Raw genomic sequence first — 18,503 nt, forward strand, 5'->3', positions numbered from 1 at the left:
CAGATCCCGTGGACGAGCAAGAAAATAAAACAGTGAGGAGTGTCTGGGACGAGGTTTAACCCCAATCCCTGCTTGATCCCAAGAGATGAGGTGATTAACTGCACAGTCTCGCTAAGGCCCAAGAAACTAAATGGTGACTATATGTGCATTCAAAAACTGGGTGAATGACACCTTTTATAAGAAAGAAAAAACAAAATGAAAAAAAACATAACATTCCGTTAAAAATATATTATCTTCTGGTTAGATTTAAATACCAAGACCTTAAGAATACTGGGTTAGATTTGAGACATATATAGGACAGAGATATCATTAAGAATAAATAAATAAAGGTGTCACTCATCTGGTTTTGAATCTGTCAAGATGGACCCACGTTTAATTTTTAAACTTGTCCAATTTGTTGTTTGTTTGTTTTTTGGAGAGGATGGGGGACTGTGCATTTAACGAGTTCACCACCACAGTGGGATCAGAGCGAGTGTTCCTGACCTTGATTGGTGAGTTCATGACTTTCATGCAATCAGTGGCAATGTTAAGATTTACCCCTCGCTACAAATAAAACTTACATAATTTGTTGTGGTGAATCGCTTGCAGAGCAAAATGTTTGAAAATGTTTGTCCCATGAGGGGAAAAGGACACTGGGTGTTATGAATGGAGAGATGAGATGACAACGGTGAGGATGTGGTCATCTAGATAACATGTTATCATCTAAACCATAAGGATTCCAACCAGTTCTTCTGATCTCCCAACAGAGAAGGGAGTTTGTCAAAATGTCTACAATAATTATTCCAAGGCAACGATTAACCACCTGTGATCGTGTGAGGAGAACTTGAACTCATGTTCTAAAGGAGTTGTATTAGAGTGTCCTGAATATGTATGGGCAATTTACCACTCAGCAAGACAAACCAGCAAAACAAATGGACCTTTCTGAAACTAGAAGAATGCACCTGGTAGTAATCTTAAAGTACAGATCTAAAAACGATCAAACGATATTCTACAGATTCCAGAATTTACGTTCTTAGTCAGGTGTTCCGAATCTTTGCTATGTGTTCAATGGAGTACTTTAATTTCGTTCAAATATAGAAAATTAATGGCAACTGGTATTTAGGACAATTAGTAAAATTAAGTGTTGTTAAGCAGGAGAACATTTAAGGGATATGTTATTAAAGTCCCGTGAGTGCACAAACATCGACTGAAACTGGTTTGAGCAGGGTCTTCACCTCTTGTCTTTGTTATATTCTGTATGTCAACTACTTGTTGTCAGTTATCTCCTGTCTATCGCTGTAGAATATGTTGGCACTATATCAATTCTAATGATGACGATAACAATCTAGATATTGATATTATTAACAGTAAGTAGCAGTGACCTATTCTTTTGACCACGTGTAATACCTGGACTTCTGTTCTTAGAAATACCTTGTTTAATGCTATTGACACAGAACTAACTGGACTGACTCCAACCTATAGATTGCAGTCCCAATATAATTATGAGTGCCACATATTGGTACTTCCTCTGTCAAGTGTCCAAAAAAACACTTTTATTAAATATGTATCAGTGCTCATGGAATGAGAGTGATACACCTGAACATAAACTGTTCAGACCATACGATCGAACCTCTCATCTCATCTCCCTACTGCTAGCTATAAGTCCTGCGGTAATAGGAAGTTGCGCGTTACTAGGAACAATTCCAATGTCTGTTTTTTTTTTAACTAATTCTACAAAATTCCTCACTTTACGTTTACAAGTGAGATATGGCATATTTGCAGAGGAGGAATGGTGGTACTTTCTTTCAGAATTTGAGATTACCTGGATTTGGAAAAGGTAGGTTAGATGAAGATTATTTGGGGATAAGGTTTTTAGGAAGATGAAATGGCGAGTTGATAAATGTAGATTGGGTGTCACATGGAGAAAGGTGGTAAGAGTAAAATAAATGATAGGAGGGGAAATTTGACAGCAAAATAAAGGATGCAAAAAGAGGCAGTGATAGTTGCAGGTGAAAACGGAAAATGCATGTAAGGAATGAGATAAAGAAGAGGAGAATAGATGACAATGTGAGGTTGAGCTGAAGTTAAAGGAAGGAGAAACAAGTGACTAATGTTTCATGACACGACAGATGGATGGTAGGGTGACAGTTAAATACGAATGGTGATAGATGTATGGCAGTATTCAAAATGGAGTGAAAAGTCAATAACATAAGTCCATATAAGTGAGAGAGGACACATGTGGATGTATGTTAAGGAGAGAACCGGGAAATGTAGAGGGAGGTATGATACATGAGTGAGGTCTAGACTGAAAATGACGTGAAAGGACACATTTTCAATTGTGAAATTTCCAACAGAAATAAAAAAACCAGCAAGCATTTTTCTATAGTAAAAACGAGAGAAATTAATTGGTGATGTCCGAGCTGAGGGTGAGGGGGGCAGAGAAATCCACGAGGGATGGGGAATTTGTTGGGGTATTAAAGTCTCTCTTTACTTTTTGTCCCAGCTCGTTAGACCTCACTCCATGATGGGAGCCGGGTCCTCGAAGGACACCCGACTGCTGTCTCTGAAGTCTGGGTGTCTGAGGTCTCCAAGAAATTTGATGGGTGTTAATATGTGAGTGGAACCTGTGAGAAAAAAGAGGGGGCTGACAAAAGCCTAACACAGACAGGGATCAAGTAGAGGGAAGAAGAGTGAAGACTGACACAGGACTTAGACAGACAACAGGAGAGCAGACGGGAGGATAGATAGAATAAGAGTGGAGCCAACAACTTTAAAAAAAAAAGCCAAAGACATCGATCAGGAGTATAAGAAACAGGCTGAAGAATATGGAGCTGTAGAAGCAGAGTAAGAAACAGAGTAGGGGGAATAATTGAGTCAAGAATGTCCAAGTTATGGAGGAGATATGGAGAGAGTTGTATATACACAGAGGGTATATGAGATAGACAGAATCAATGTATAGTAATATTTAAAACAGGTGAAGGATACATTCAAGAAAGACACAGATAATCAGTCATACAAGAGGCAGATTGGAAATTGAAAGACCAAGAGGTAGGTGGAGGTGCTGTAAGAGTCAAGCACAGGCATAAATGGAAGTAGAAAACACAAACATATACAAGACAAACAGGAAAGGCAAGGCCTGCATGACAGACGCTTAAAAAAAGGTTTGTTAAAAAGGTTTGCTAAGAAAAATTTAATTTAAGGACAGAAACAAGACGCAAAACAGAATTGTTAGAGTTAACAGAAAGAAGGAAAGCTAATGGGTGCAACAACAAGACAGACATAAAGCACAGCAAAAACAAGACAAACAGAGAAACTAGAACTATAGAAAGATAGATGGACAATATAATAAGAGAGAAAAGCAGCTATAGTAAGAAATAAAAAAATAAATAAAAGTAGAAGTCACAATATAGTTAAAAAAGGCACAAAATAAACTGGATAGGAGACAGAACAAAATAAAAAGACGCAGATTGAAGTACAGGAAAAAGAGGCAGGAGATAAAGAAACAAACGATAGTATAAGAGATATATAGAAGACAAGATAAACAATGGAGGACAGGGGGACAGCAAAATAAAAACTAGTAAATATAGCAAGAGAGGCAGGCAATAAGGAATCCCAGCAAGAGAGAAAGACAATTCAAAAAGGGAATAAGGCGTAGACTGAGGGGTTTATTAACAAAAGGTCAGACTGGTGCGAGTGCAACACATAGAAGATGTTCTATAGTCTCTATTTTAGGAGGTCACGGGTAAAGTATTCAAAAAGTATTGTTCTAGGCAAAGCCAACACAACTTAAAGGGAAACATTAATGGATCCCTCACAACCTTTAAAATGATCAAACGATTGTCAGGTTGTTAAATTTGAGGAAAAGCCGCCAGCACCTTGACTTGGGCATGTGTCCCCAAGTTCAAGTCCTAATATTCACTCAGAATAACTTTTTAAATTTGAAACTAATCTGCAGAGAATTCTGTTGACAGCTACAAAAAAAACACCATTACACCTACAATGCAAAGTGCTGGAGTTCCGTTGGAACAGGGGTTTTACTTGCAGCACAGGCACCAAAAATGGCATTTTCCATATAATTATCCTACATGCCTTATTGTGTTATTTTAATAGCACGTTATAATACGCAGGAAATTAAAGATAACGGATAGCTCAAGAAAAAGGAAAAAAAGGCAGAACCAAGATGGTGGGAAAAAAGTAGATGCCAATCACCAGACAAATTGAGGGAGGTAAGGAGGTACAGAGGAAAAAAGCATTCTAGCCAGTAAACTTAATGAGAGATATAAGCAAAGATAAAAGGAAAGAAATAGTTTGATGAAAATTCAGAAGCAACAATATGAGCTGAATCGAGAGAGCAAGAAGGGAAGAATGAAGATTGAAAAAAAAAAAGGCACATGGAGAGACAGACAGGAGGCAAAGGAACATAGGCAGAGAGACCAAAGTGTAAACTATAACAATGGACAGAGACAAGTCTATGGAAGAAGAACAGAGACACAGTCAAGTCCTAGCAGGAACAAGAAACAAGCTGAAACAGAGACTAATACAAAGAAAAGAGGTCAGAAAAGGCAAAATATATGGAGCCATAGAAAAGACACACAGTAAATAAAGACATACAGACAGACACAGTGATCACATACACAAAAAAAAGGGCCAGTTCTACTAGGATCAAAAATAAGGCATATCTGACTTGTCTCCCATGAAGGTAGAATTATTTATGTGATTATATGCCTTTGGTTAAAAAAAAAAAAAAAAAAAAAAAGGACTGAAAATTCATATCTGTCTCAACACATTTCTTTTATTTTTATTTTTTCATTTGTTTCGTTTATGTTCTTTCACTGTCACACTGGAACGGGAACAGTTCTATTAATTATTTTATATTAATATAAAACAACCAATGAAGAATCAGATAAGTAAAGCACTCTTCAAAGATCATCATAAAGTTAAAGCCGGTAGTTCTGTCTGAGCTGGCTGACAGTGCAAACATTTGAATGTTCACTTTTTATATGTATATGTTGTTTAAAAAAAATATATATATATATATATTAAAAAATCCCTTTATTAAACCTCACACAGCTGGACAGTCATAGTTTATTATGTACATTTAATTTGGTTTACATCATGGGACAGCTATAGTGTATTATGTCCCAAAGATAAAACCCTACCAAAAAACAAAATAACAAACCCAATGTTTTATGAAAGAATACCGGGGGTCCATCATGTATATATAGTGCGTAAATTAGTGCTTGAACATCCCTGGCTTAAAGCTAGAATACCTAAATCTAAGAAGTAAGCCTCAAATGCTTGTATAACAGGATCTGCAATTACTGTTCTAAAGAGAGGCATCACTTTCTTAAAATTATAGTGAATTGAGCACAATTTTACCAAGGATCTGTAATTCTTGAACAATTAGTGTAAAGGAATATTTCGTATTTAGTTAGTAGGCTAGCTTAATACTAATTGGTGGTTTATTGGCTAAGCTTCAAAAGGGATTAGTTAATAACCAGTGTGTAGCACGGAGTTCACAATAAACCTTGAGACAAAATAACAGACTAGGACAGTGACGGCTAACCTTGACACCATAAATTGTTTCTGGACTACATTTCCCATGATGCTCAGCTAGCTTTTAGACTCTGAAAGCTAGCTGAGCATCATGGGAAATGTAGTCCAGAAACAATTTATGGTGTCAAGATTAGCCATCACTGGACTAGGAACATAGCTTGGATTTATTGCTTGTCAACCCAATGAAAATGACCTCAAATGTAATTTGGACTCCAATAGAACTAGGACCCTTCGAGAAATAAAAAAAAAACACACATTCAGACGGAGAATGAGAAAGAGAGAGGTAGACAAGAGAAAATAAAATCAAAGAATATAGAATAGAAGACTAAAGGCCAGGATTTATCGAGCACCAATAGAACTCTCAGATCTGCAAAAACCTAAATCTACTTGGTTTTACGAAGTGGAGCATGATGTTTATGGACAATTTACAAACTACTGTCCGTAGAATAACATAGTCATAAGACAGCTCCTCCTGACTTCAGAGATCTATGGCTTTGGACAAATCTGGGTTGTAGGAAGGAGAGTGAGAAAGGGACAGAGACAGACAGGAGCATGAAAAAGAGGAACTGGAGGTAACAGACAGGGAGAAGACAGACAGACAGAAACCGTACACACAAAACACATTTAAAAGAAAAACAAAATACACAAACAATGACTTCCTAATACATAGATTCATTCATTATAGCAAATCAACATGTGCAGCTAGTCATTCACATCTAACCACACACACACACACACACGTATACTTTACATAGACTGAAAGCACATTTGAGCAGGGCCCTCAACCCCTTCTGTTTCTGTACACCCAAATTGTCTTGTTGCAATTACTTGCTTGTTTTCTATTGTACAGTGCTGCTAAATATATTGGTGTTTTATATAAAAGAACAATAATAATAATGATAATGTATGCATAAAAATGTAAGAGGTTCCTCGAAACTGTAAACTCACTGAGTAGGGGCCTCACCATTGTCTTCCTCTACGTCTGCAAAAACTGTTGTCGGTTTATAAATTAATACATACACAGCTTAAATAATACATATAACGCACTATAAACCACTTCCTGATCTCAGTCTCAAGATCCATTGCCTTAGGGAGACCAGATGTCCCCTTTAAGAGCCTCCTGTTATGGAAAATGCATGCTGCAGGGTTGTAATAGGAGAAATACAACCCTGAATTATGCACGGTTTATGAAATCACGTCTTTAAAGATGTGTGAGGCCACCATATGCTTACTGGCTCTAAAATTAAGTTTGTGTCTGTATTTTTGCAATACCGAATACATACATAATAATTCAACAGACACTGTCATGGACAGGAGTGTATTAACCTGGATGCCCCGGTTTTAATCTATATAGCCTGCTGCGGGAAAACCAATCTATTGTAGTGATCTCAATCTGCTGTTCTGCTAAGCAAATCCTTGTACTGTCTCCTCTTATTATAAAAAGACACTAATGTAATCCCTTGAGCGAGCTAGGAAGCAAAATATTCCCACAATCCATTGCTTTGTCATTGTCTAACACCCGCACCTGGCTTCCTGCCACCACCACTTACATGTGACTTACCAACCCCCCTGCTCCCAAGTCCATCTTTGCAAAGCTGTTTATCACTCTGCATCTAAATATCTACACGTAGCTTCACATGTGCCATGCCTGGTCCAGTTATTTGCACCCCTCTCTGTTTGTGCAAAGTGTCCGCTGTGCCTCCATTTTTTTATTTTAAATCACTTCATAGTTTAGAGATTTGGCTGCTCATTAAACTACGTGGTGAGATGGGGTGATTGAACAACGGACTGCAACTTTTAGTCTGTTGTGGTCTAAATGCTTAGTATAACTGTGGACAGCACACATGGAATAGAAGCAGGCCGTGGGGGGCACAACGGGCCAGAGCGTCCACACTCCGAGATGAACTTAAATTAAGAAAAAAAAACCCTGTAAACCGGCTACCAAGCAACGGCGATATAGTCAGGAACACAAATGCAACATCCTTTCGAAACGCTTGAGAAAATAAATTTTCGAAGCCGACACTTTGTGTTTGTGCGCCTAAATAAATTGCCATCACATGGTAGTTAGTGTGACTGGCACTTTTCTTCATTTGACTTGTTATATGTCATTGTCCTTTCTCTAACTTATACCAAATACTTATATACCTTCTTTAACCATTGTACAGCACCGCAGTATATGTGGGCAATATAAAAATAATATACTTTTTATGTATTATCCCCTAATCGCTAAATTCACTAGACAGGTTATTAGCTTGCACAAAGATGTCCTGTGACAGAATACTGGGATTGAATAGCAGAGGGTACACATGCGTTACACACATAATATATTCCATGTGTTCTGGGCAGGGCTGAAGTATATAAAAATATAGATATACATATACAGAGGAGTAAAACGTATACAATTAACGGCAGTATACACAGACAAACAGACATACGCAATCCTAGAGACACAAACACACAAAAACAAGACTTTTGCAAAAAAAAAAGCACACAGTCACAAAAGAATAGAAATAGAACATTTAATTTATGTACATACCTGCACAGACACACATATAAGCCCAGACAGAGTTACACATAGCCTCAGAAATACAGAACAGTACACAGTGACACGCACACAGGCACACACGGTGACCGACAGACAATCACAGTGACACTGATGCACTCTTAATTTAAAACATGATCCCAGTTCTCCATCCCATACAATTTGGGGATTTGGGGCACTTATCACTTACCTATTAGGACCTCCCACTTGCCGCTAGCCTGTGACACCTCGTATGCACAACGCATTTCGCTAAGGGCCACTCCTCCCAGGATGAAGATAATCAGGCGCGGTCCGGCACGATATTCTCCTGGAGCCTTGTTCTTATGCCAGTGTCCGTAGCGAGCGCTGAAGATGCAAGATGACGTCAGAAACAAAACAAAAAACATTCTGCTAAATTTGCAACCTTTAAGGTGCTGGAGGAAATGGGTACAAACACATCAATCCGAATACATCCCACACACCTCTCCCTCATAGGTCAAAATGTCACCAATGACTATGTTCTTGCTGGCCTTTCAATAATCAGTTTACACAACAAGTCACCAAGTGATATCATACCTTTCTCCATTAAAGGACCACTCTAGGCACCCAGACCACTTCAGCTTAATTAAGTGGTCTGGGTGCCAGGTCCAGCTAGGGTTAACCCATTATTTTTATAAACATAGCAGTTTCAGAGAAACTGCTATGTTTATAAATGGGTTAATCCAGCCCTCAAATCCTCTAGTGGCTGTCTCACTGACAGCCGCTAGAGGCGCTTGCGTGATTCTCACTGTGAAAATCACAGTGAGAGCACGCAAGCGTCCATAGGAAAGCATTAATAATGCTTTCCTATGAGACCGGCTGAATGCGCATGCAGCTCTTGCCGCGCGTGCGCATTCAGCCGAATGGGAGGAGAGGAGGAGGATCGGAGGAGAAGAGCTCCCCGCCTGGCGCTGGAGAAAGGTAAGTTTTAACCCCTTTCCTCTCCCCAGAGCCCGGCGGGAGGGGGTCCTTGAAGGTGGGGGCACCCTCAGGGCACTATAGTGTCAGGAAAACGAGTATGTTTTCCTGGCACTATAGTGGTCCTTTAATAATGATTTTACTATATTTCACAACTTTTTATTTTTTTTCCAATTTATGATATTATGGCTTCCTTTCATGTAAATTCAAATATAATTTTGGATATTATATTTAAAGCAACACTATCACTTGTGGGAACAATAGATCATTTTTTCTGTCACTGTTAATCGAATATTACTATTATTTTAGTTTAACCCCTTAAGGACCAAACTTCTGGAATAAAAGGGAAACATGACATGTCACACATGTCATGTGTCCTTAAGGGGTTAACCAAGCTGAGATAAGTGCAGTTGTAACTCACACATGGAAATCTGAGCGATGAATCACTTCAGAACATTAGCACCAGCAATCTATTGGCTTACAGCAGCCAATCACAATTCAGATTACAACAGAGCCAGAAAGAGGGAACTGTGTTAGAATCTCTGATGTTGACATGTGCCCAACATCCCTCAAAAAAAGCAAATTTAGCTTAAAATTTTAAATTTCAGTTCATCATTATGACTTTTGTATTTTATAAAAATGAAAATTAGATGTTATACAAAGATACACTTTTTAAATGCAAAGTTCCTATATATTATCCTGATCTTTAAAATGGCATTTGTCTTTCTTCCTTATTACTGTTAATATCTGTGTATACAAACAATGAAAAGAACCTTATAGCATTAGGATTACATATAGTGTTCCTCTGCGCCCCCTCACTCATTGACAAACAAAGGGTTAAAAACCCAATCCCATCACGGGGTCCCTTGATTTAAAGGGACTCTCCAGTGCAAGGAAAACATTAGTTTTCTTGGCACTGTAGGACCCTGCAGTGCCCCTCTCCCTCCCACCCCCATGACAAGTTGATGAAGGCGTTAAAAGCCCTTCAGTAACTTACTGTCCCTCGGCGCTGGGTCAGGCTCCACCTACTCTCCTGCCCCGCCAATTATTTAATGCTTTCCTATGGGGATTTCGGCGACGCTGGAGGTCCTCACATAGCGTCTTGTTCTAAGAACACGGAAGTCCCTCTAGTGGCTTTCTTATATACAGTCACTAGAGGAGGACTTAACCCTGCAAGGTAATTATTGCAGTTTATAAAAACTGCAATAATTACACTTGCAGGGTTAAGGATAGTGGGAGTTGGCACCCAGACCACTCCAATGGGCAGAAGTGGTCTGGGTGCCTGGAGTGTCCCTTTAATGCTTTCCTATGGGGATTTGGAAGATGCTGGATGTCCAACATCTTTTCCCAGAGTCAAGCTCTGTGAAAGGTCAGGAAGAGCCTTGTGGCCGTCTGGCTTAATCCTGCAATGTAAAAATTGCAATGTTTGCAGGTGCAGGGCTAAAATGACAAGACACTGTACCCAGAACACTTCAATGAGATGATGTGGTCTTGGTGCCTATAGTGTCCCTTTAACCCCTTAAGGACACATGACGTGTGACATGTCATGATTCCCTTTTATTCCAGAAGTTTGGTCCTTAAGGGGTCAAATGCTTGTGCTAGGAGATCACATTATGACTTGGTTGCTGAGATTTATTGGGATACCAACCTTACAGCTGTTGTACTGAATGAAGCAGAGGAACGTGTAGAGATGTAAGGATAGTGCTTTGTATCCAACTTGTCCTCAATAGTGTCCTGAAATGAGGCAGATAGTAGAGACATTAAAAAAATTGAATTAAAAGGCATTACATTTAAAAAACAAACAAACAACTGAATGATTAAATAAGAAGAAAGGCAATTGGAGGAAAAAGACAATTGTATACAGGGAGGTGAGGAAACTTAGGAGGAGCAGAAGACACAAGGAGAAACAGAAAATACATCTAAAGCAAGAAGGGATAGAACAAAAAGATGAAGTCAATTATGAGAAATTAAAAAAATAACAGAAAGGAAATAAGGAAATGTTTAGGAAGGAATTGTGTGTCGGAGTGACTAACATAGCAGGTCGGTGATAATTTGGAATGGTGCTACTCACGGTCTTTCATCCCTCTTACCTCCATGATATCTTTGACCACTGGGGTCCATCGAGACAACTGGTAGGTCTGTTCACTAATTCTCTCCTTGCGATCTGGTTTGCTTCTGCGTCTGAGTGTGGACTAAAAGATAAAAGCTCTACATTAGTAGCAACAACGAGCCTCACCTGCAGACCACCTGGAGAAGTGTGTTTGTGAAAACTGGTCATCCTCCTTTAACTTTTCACAAAGTCTACACCACGGGAGTCAGACACTAGCAGTATCACAGTGTAGAGGTCACACACACACACACATATATATATATATATACTGGCACATCGGATGTTTCTATTTGTCAATTGTGTTTCTCTGGCTGAGAAATGCCATTTATGCATAAGTGATAATAAAGGTTCCATTTTGTCTAAAGGTCTGTTCACCCAGAAGAAATTATAGGCTGAGTTCTATAGAACATTATATCCAATTCTAAATTATATTTACTTAAGGTACGGCACAAAAACATGCATATAAATCACACACTAATTATTTTGCTTGTGTTGCAAGCAAAAAGAATAACTATTTATAGTGCAGGAGATAAGCCAGTCTACATTAAATAGAATTTGCAATAAAGGAAGTGTAAACATTAGATGTCTTTTTACAGGAAGTGTTTAGGAAGGCTGAGTTAGTCACATGCAGGGAGGCGTGGCTAGGGCTGTATAAACAAAGTGATTTAACTTCTAACTGGCAGAGAATTAAACAGGGAGATTGCAGGGGAATGATCTATACACCAAAACTGCTTCATTAAAATAAAGCTGCTTTGGTGACTACAGCGTCTCTTTAAGTTTATCAAATCTCATTCTCGATGAATTGTCACAACCCAGTCACAGCAGTGCTGACTATCAATCTAAATTTAAAATGACATTAAATGTGCAATCAACAATACTGATCTAATCTTCAAAAAGAATTTGTTTAAAAAACATCTAGCAATCAAACCCAATCCAAACTCTGTAGTCAATACAATACGCACATCAGTGATGATGGGGACACCTAAATGACCCATGTTGGTGATAATCTCGCTGTCTTCTGGTGGGATCTGGGCATGCTGGATCAGCTTGTTTAGATTCTCCTCAGTGATGCCTGAAAGAACATGATTCAGTCATACTCATGCATCTACCTTAGTTATTAGTCTGCTTCCCAAAGTCATGCATTCCTACTTTCTGAAAAGGGTACTCTTCGCGCTACCAAGTTTAATTTTTTAAAAGCATCCCCAACTTCTCTAAAGTTACCTTCATCTGCTACTATTACAGTCACGCTTTCCTTACTGTTTTCCCTGCTCTTGCACACCCCGACTTTACCAGTCTTCACTTTTTTGATTATATATCAGCTCACAAATTACCCCTCGTTATCATCCAAAAACTGCCCTCATTCAATTGATGTAAACACATCAAAGAGTGGATCCCACTTAAAAAATGAATTCTCTTGTTTTCTGTAAAGAATTGTTGTCTTCCTCTATGCCTGCACCTTAAAACAATGGTCCTTCTTTAACTTGCAATAATCGTCCCTACAGTCCCTTGGCCTGTATTCCTGATCAACACCAAATTCCTGCAGTTCAGGTCCCTCCTCCCTTTGATGTGTTCTGCCTTTCCGATTGCCACTTGACCGTCTCTTGATGAAGGTCACTTATTTAATGTCTCTCTGATTGCCCTTTCCAGTTGGGTGCACTTTTTTGTCCTTTTTATGAAGGAATGGTTACTCTCCATTTTTCTCGTTCTTACCGTTCTTAAGGAAGATGTAAAGGAGAATGATGCGTATCTTATCGTAGGTGCTGACATTTCCATCCAATAAGATTGGAACAATTGCCCTCATAGGATCTTTAATCTTCTCCCCCTCAGCATCAGTGCCCATTGCCAAGTCCTGAGAAAAAGTCATAAAGTGTTTGGTTCATTCACCGTCATTCCCTTTTCACGGTAACTCAGAGAGGACACACATATCTAACTTCGTAAAGGTAAATAAAGCCCAATACTGGTTTAGTGAAACACATGCAGGGCACATAAAGGACAGTCTGCTTCGATCTATATGCACAAAATAGATGTATGGGATCCAGAGCTGTCTCTTGCTCTGTGTGTTAATTTGATGATAGGTATTGTCCTTTTATATGTAACACATGGAGCTAGATGTGACGGGGCAATCCACAGAGCTGGAGACAGACTCCATGTCCTAATACCACATCTGAGACATACAGAGCTGGAGACAGACTCCATGTCCTAATGCCACATCTGAGACATACAGAGCTGGAGACAGACTCCATGTCCTAATGCCACATCTGAGACATACAGAGCTAGAGACAGACTCCATGTCCTAATGCCACATCTGAGACATACAGAGCTAGAGACAGACTCCATGTCCTAATGCCAAATCTGAGACATACAGAGCTGGAGACAGACTCCATGTCCTAATGCCACATCTGAGACATACAGAGCTGGAGACAGACTCCATGTCCTAATGCCACATCTGAGAAATACAGAGCTGGAGACAGACTCCATGTCCTAATGCCACATCTGAGACATACAGAGCTGGAGACAGACTCCATGTCCTAATGCCACATCTGAGACATACAGAGCTGGAGACAGACTCCATGTCCTAATACCACATCTGAGACATACAGAGCTAGAGACAGACTCCATGTCCTAATGCCACATCTGAGACATACAGAGCTGGAGACAGACTCCATGTCCTAATGCCAAATCTGAGACATACAGAGCTAGGGACAGACTCCATTTCCAAATGCCACATCTGAGACATACAGAGCTAGAGACAGAGTCAATTTCCAAATGCCACCATTTGAAAGTGTGAATCTCCATGTCTTATAGTTCATTTCATGTGGAACATAGAACGTTAGATATAGATTCAATGTCCAACAGTTTCCCCACTGTTCACTCCTGGGGATAGAGAGAAATAGGAAATGGCTCTGACTGACATTTATACAAACACACAAAATTCTAAATGAAGACTAACAAAATGAAATGTTATTTAAATTAATAGCAACTACTGAAAACCCATTCTGCTACTTGTTTATGATTTAGTCATTAATCCACAGTTCTCACCTGTTCCACGCGGCAGAGTTTGTCCACAGTGCCTTGGTAGTGCTTCATGCAGTCCTCCGCCAGGTGTAGGTGAGTGGAGTACTGCAAAGAATGTCACAGGTTCATATTAAGATCCATAACAATGCAGAACAGAGCAACATCATCATCTATATTGCTGGCACAGAAAATGCCCTACACGCGGGCTAGCATGGCACCAGGGGGTCTGTGTATACTGACTGGCAAAGACTGACAGATTAAGGATGCTTTGGGTACACTGACTGGGACTTAGCAACGTTGTCACGATATACTAAAACAACTAAACACTGTATAGTGGAATCCATTATCTATGGACTGGCAAAGGATATTTCTATATACAATGTCTGGTACATCACGAACGTTGCAATGCACAGAAGAATGCATAGAAAAGAACAGCAAAGATACATTTCTGTATTTTCCAAAGGAAGTTTCAGAATTGCACTTCGCACAATAGAGCAAATGAAAAAAAGAGGTCGTAACGTTCGTGTATTGTATTAACCTTGAAGCAAGGAGGCCAAACTGAACACCATATGTTGCTGAACTACACCACCCCTAATTCTCTGCCAGGTAGCAGAAAATAGAGAATTATGGGTATTGTAGACTGAGACCATGTTTTTTTTTTCCCTCTCTCACCTTGCTCAGCTCCTTCTGATATTGAGGCATTTTCTTCAGCATCTGGGAAAGATCCCTCATGGTAGCCTGAAATAAGGATAAAAAGGTAGTGTGGCTTTTTGTTTGTTTGTGTGTGTGTGTGTGTGTGTGTGTGTTAAACATGCACTGACATTAGTCTCAGGTCAAATGAGACAGTCACCTTGTCACCAGTGGTCATCCGTTTACTGGAAGAGAAGTCCTTAAGTGAGCGAGTTACTTCCCTGAAAGACAAGATGTTGAGCATTAGACGGGGATCGGTGGGATTTTGACTGTATAGGATTCATGTTAATAAATGTAAAGTCTTATTGACTTGGCAAAAAGCTTAGACAATCACTCAAAACATGAAAAATACATACTGGGACACTTCGGCAATGTGCTTGTGACGCAGGGTCACCCAGAGCTCATCATCTTCATCTAGAAGGACCTCCTTTACTCGATTTTCACCAATACCACTTGTCTCGTATCTAAGAGGATCACATGGTTAATGAAAGTTTGACTTCAAATTGCAGCCTTTTTTATAACCCGACTAAAATGTTCTCTCACTCACAATCAAGTGACATTAATTTCCTCGTCTACATCTTTGTGACGACACAACAGATCATAGCATGTATCATATATAATGCAGCAGTCTCATACCAAGTCTCAAGAACAATAAAGGGGGTCAAATCACAGGTAACATGCCTCCCACATATAAAGACCCATTTACAATTCTAATGGATGATTTCTAAACAAAAACACACAGCTATATATCCTATTGGGAGCAGAAAGCAAAAAACCTGTCACAGAATACAATAACCAATGATATGTTTAATCAAATGTCTTGCCCTCAACCCTACTGACTTACTTGTAGACATCATTCTCTACAGGCAGGAGGTCATAGCTCATGGCCTGGAAGGTTAACTCATGTAGGACTGGTGAAGATGGATCAAACCCACGGTCCAAAATGATAAGTTGTGAGCGAGCTTTGTCTGGACCCTGTGAGGGCAAATTGTTACATTTTACCACGTTTAAGAGAGGACACATTGAGGAAGAGTGTATTATAACCTGATGGGCAGATATAACTTTTAATATATAACCATTTAATCCAAATATACAATTCTCCTGCACACACAACCAAAAAGAACATCTCTGTAGTAAGTACTCTGCATCAAGACCTTACTGCACAGTCACTTTTAAAAATGCACTCTAAAGTTATGGGAGTAATTAACTGTTACATTTGTAACATTAAATCATAGTAGTAGATATCCCCTTCTGTGTTTCGGGACTAACTCTGAAGCAACATTTTGGAAGCAATTTCATTTAAACTTACTAGCTTCCACATTTAGGAAACCTACCAGAAATGATCTGAATTTGCACAGTACTAAGGCCACTCCATATTCAGAGATAAATTCTAAAATGTTTCCACAATTATTATTTAGTAGATTTCAGAATAGCAACTTGGTCGTTTTCACATTAGGTGCATGGGGTACCACAGCCTAGGGCAAACGCCCCCCTTGATATTGCCATTTCCTTGGGTTAAATGTTGCCTAAGAAGGACAGTGCACACCTACATTATGGCTTTGCACCGGCGAACCCAAATTTCTTAAAATGTTTTAATTTAATTTTCAGAAAGCTAAATGGAGGGGTAAGGGGGGAGTCATTTTGTAAAAAAAATGCTACAACAAATTTAGTAACTACATAGGTTTGATAGAATTAGTATGATAAAAGAATAGAAAAATAGAGTTTATTTGCAAACATAAAGTTGTAGTGAATCAAGCGCAGACTTGAAAAATGTAGACCAATATATATTTACAAAGTTGGAATAAATCTCCTGCTATGTTGTAGGGAGTTTTTCCATCTTAGATATTTTGACCTTAATATATAGTACTGTAAGCCAAACAAAAAGTATGATTCATAGATCATGGTTAGTCATATTTTGCGTCTGTCTCCCCCCAACATACTCCTCACCGGTCTCACATACACACAGCATCAGACACGAGCTCGCTCACAGACATGACAAACAGTAGGGCCCTTTGTAAGATGCTGCACTTTTATGGAAATAGGGTATCACTCTGTATTCTAAAGACTACAAAAGCCTGTTCATCATCTCACCCTGTGTTCCGGTCAATGCCACCCGTGATTACTCACCTCCCCCATGGTAGGGTCGTCAGCTTTGTAAGCGTCCAGTTTATCTTGGATCAGCTGCGCAAGCATTGCGTTATCCTTGTAATCTCTGTGGGGCAATACACAGGTTAATTAATGCACTTACGCTGCCTTTAATAGACATGCCTCCTCTAACACAATATGCACACAATGCAAGAATCGCAAAATGTACTCACATTGTCATACGTGGTGTGCCAGGTTAGCATAAGCATATTATACTGACAGATATACTGTACTGACAGAGCAGAGACAAATTGTATTCACAGAGACATTACACTACAAATCCCATGATCCGGAAACTTTCTAATCTAAGAACTTTCTAATCTTAGTAACAAGCTTGATAAGCATCATGAGAACTGTATTTTAGAAAAAGCTATAGGTCTACCGACACTTTTTTTTATTTTTTATTACTATTTTCCCATTCGTTTTAGTCCTTTTTTCAGCACAAAGGAAACCCAACAAGTAAATAGTATATATTAAAATAATTTTCCTATGTAAACTTACCATTCAATACGTTCCCACATTTCTTCACGATGGTACCTACCTCATACTATACAGGTTTACGTTCACAGTATTGAAGTTCCCTTCTCTCCCTCACACCTCCCATTACCCTCTTTTCACCCCGATAGTGTGGGTTAAACCTTACCCGCGGTAGCGCACAGCTGGGTACTCTTTCAGAGTGGCACATAAAGTGGCAATTTGCTCAGCGAGGCGCTCCAGGATAGGGTTCTTCATCTGTGCCTTGTGGGGGCTGTAAAAACTGTGAAAGGAGTCTGGGTAATCCAGGGAGAACACCTGTAATAGATAATAGTTAAATATAATGTGTACTGGTATTATTTTGTGTTTATTTAGACTATACAAATATACAACCAGTACATAGTAATACATTACAAACATTCACACAGTATATACAATAAACTGATAAGAATATTGGACAGATATTTCAGAGTGTCATTCTGACTTCCTAAAGTTTGTAAATAAATCTTACAATCTTTTTTTTTTTAATAGAAGTTACTATGGTATGTATACATATATTTTATGGTTTACTTTTTGTAATGTAAAACCTTTCTTTGCAGCTGTGCAACAGGACAAAATTCAGGTAAATTATTTTTTTTCCCAAAAGTAAAAAAATAAAACATCCGCTGAAAACATAAATTTATCATAGATAAAGACAGATAAATAGATCAAACAATTGGCAAAAAAAATAAGACAGGTCTGCAATCTTTTCATGATGTTACGATCTATGGTTTGGTTTATGAAGTCATAAGAAACTGACAGTCCAATATGCTGGAGCCTGTGGGTAGCACTTGGCGTCGAGTGTGGAGGTGTTGGAGCAGCCATTCTGGAAATTGTTTGCCGTTGTTTTGGGACTTTTTGGTGCATTTCCCAAGCTGTGGAATGGTAGGGAGCTGAGCTTTGTCATTTGCATGCCTTTTATTGTGTGTTCTGCATTGTGGGTTGGTTTCCATGCCAGCTCATTTTGACTTTTTTCTGACCATAACTGATTAATTGGTTCAATGAATTCCTATGGGA

General features: G+C 39.0%; 1 protein-coding gene across 2 annotated transcripts in view; it reads right to left on the bottom strand.

The window, feature by feature from the left end:
- STXBP1 (syntaxin binding protein 1) overlaps positions 1-18,503 on the bottom strand; it is a 39,214-nt gene that overhangs the window by 1,863 nt on the left and 18,848 nt on the right. The window contains exons 7-19 of one of the 2 annotated variants that reach the window (XM_063432697.1): positions 17,617-17,765; positions 16,956-17,040; positions 15,673-15,803; positions 15,185-15,292; positions 14,989-15,049; positions 14,811-14,876; positions 14,163-14,243; positions 12,834-12,972; positions 12,086-12,195; positions 11,104-11,205; positions 10,662-10,747; positions 8,268-8,422; positions 2,471-2,603 (exon numbers count right to left, since the gene is read on the bottom strand). In XM_063432697.1, coding sequence (XP_063288767.1) covers positions 2,494-2,603; positions 8,268-8,422; positions 10,662-10,747; positions 11,104-11,205; positions 12,086-12,195; positions 12,834-12,972; positions 14,163-14,243; positions 14,811-14,876; positions 14,989-15,049; positions 15,185-15,292; positions 15,673-15,803; positions 16,956-17,040; positions 17,617-17,765 — 1,383 coding nt within the window. In that variant the 3' untranslated portion in view covers positions 2,471-2,493. The remainder of the gene's footprint in view (positions 1-2,470; positions 2,604-8,267; positions 8,423-10,661; positions 10,748-11,103; positions 11,206-12,085; positions 12,196-12,833; positions 12,973-14,162; positions 14,244-14,810; positions 14,877-14,988; positions 15,050-15,184; positions 15,293-15,672; positions 15,804-16,955; positions 17,041-17,616; positions 17,766-18,503) is intronic. The other variant, XM_063432698.1, reaches the window with a different exon arrangement.

Source organism: Pelobates fuscus, chromosome 9, assembly GCF_036172605.1.
Source record: "Pelobates fuscus isolate aPelFus1 chromosome 9, aPelFus1.pri, whole genome shotgun sequence".
In the NCBI taxonomy this organism is placed as follows: Eukaryota; Metazoa; Chordata; class Amphibia; order Anura; family Pelobatidae; genus Pelobates; species Pelobates fuscus.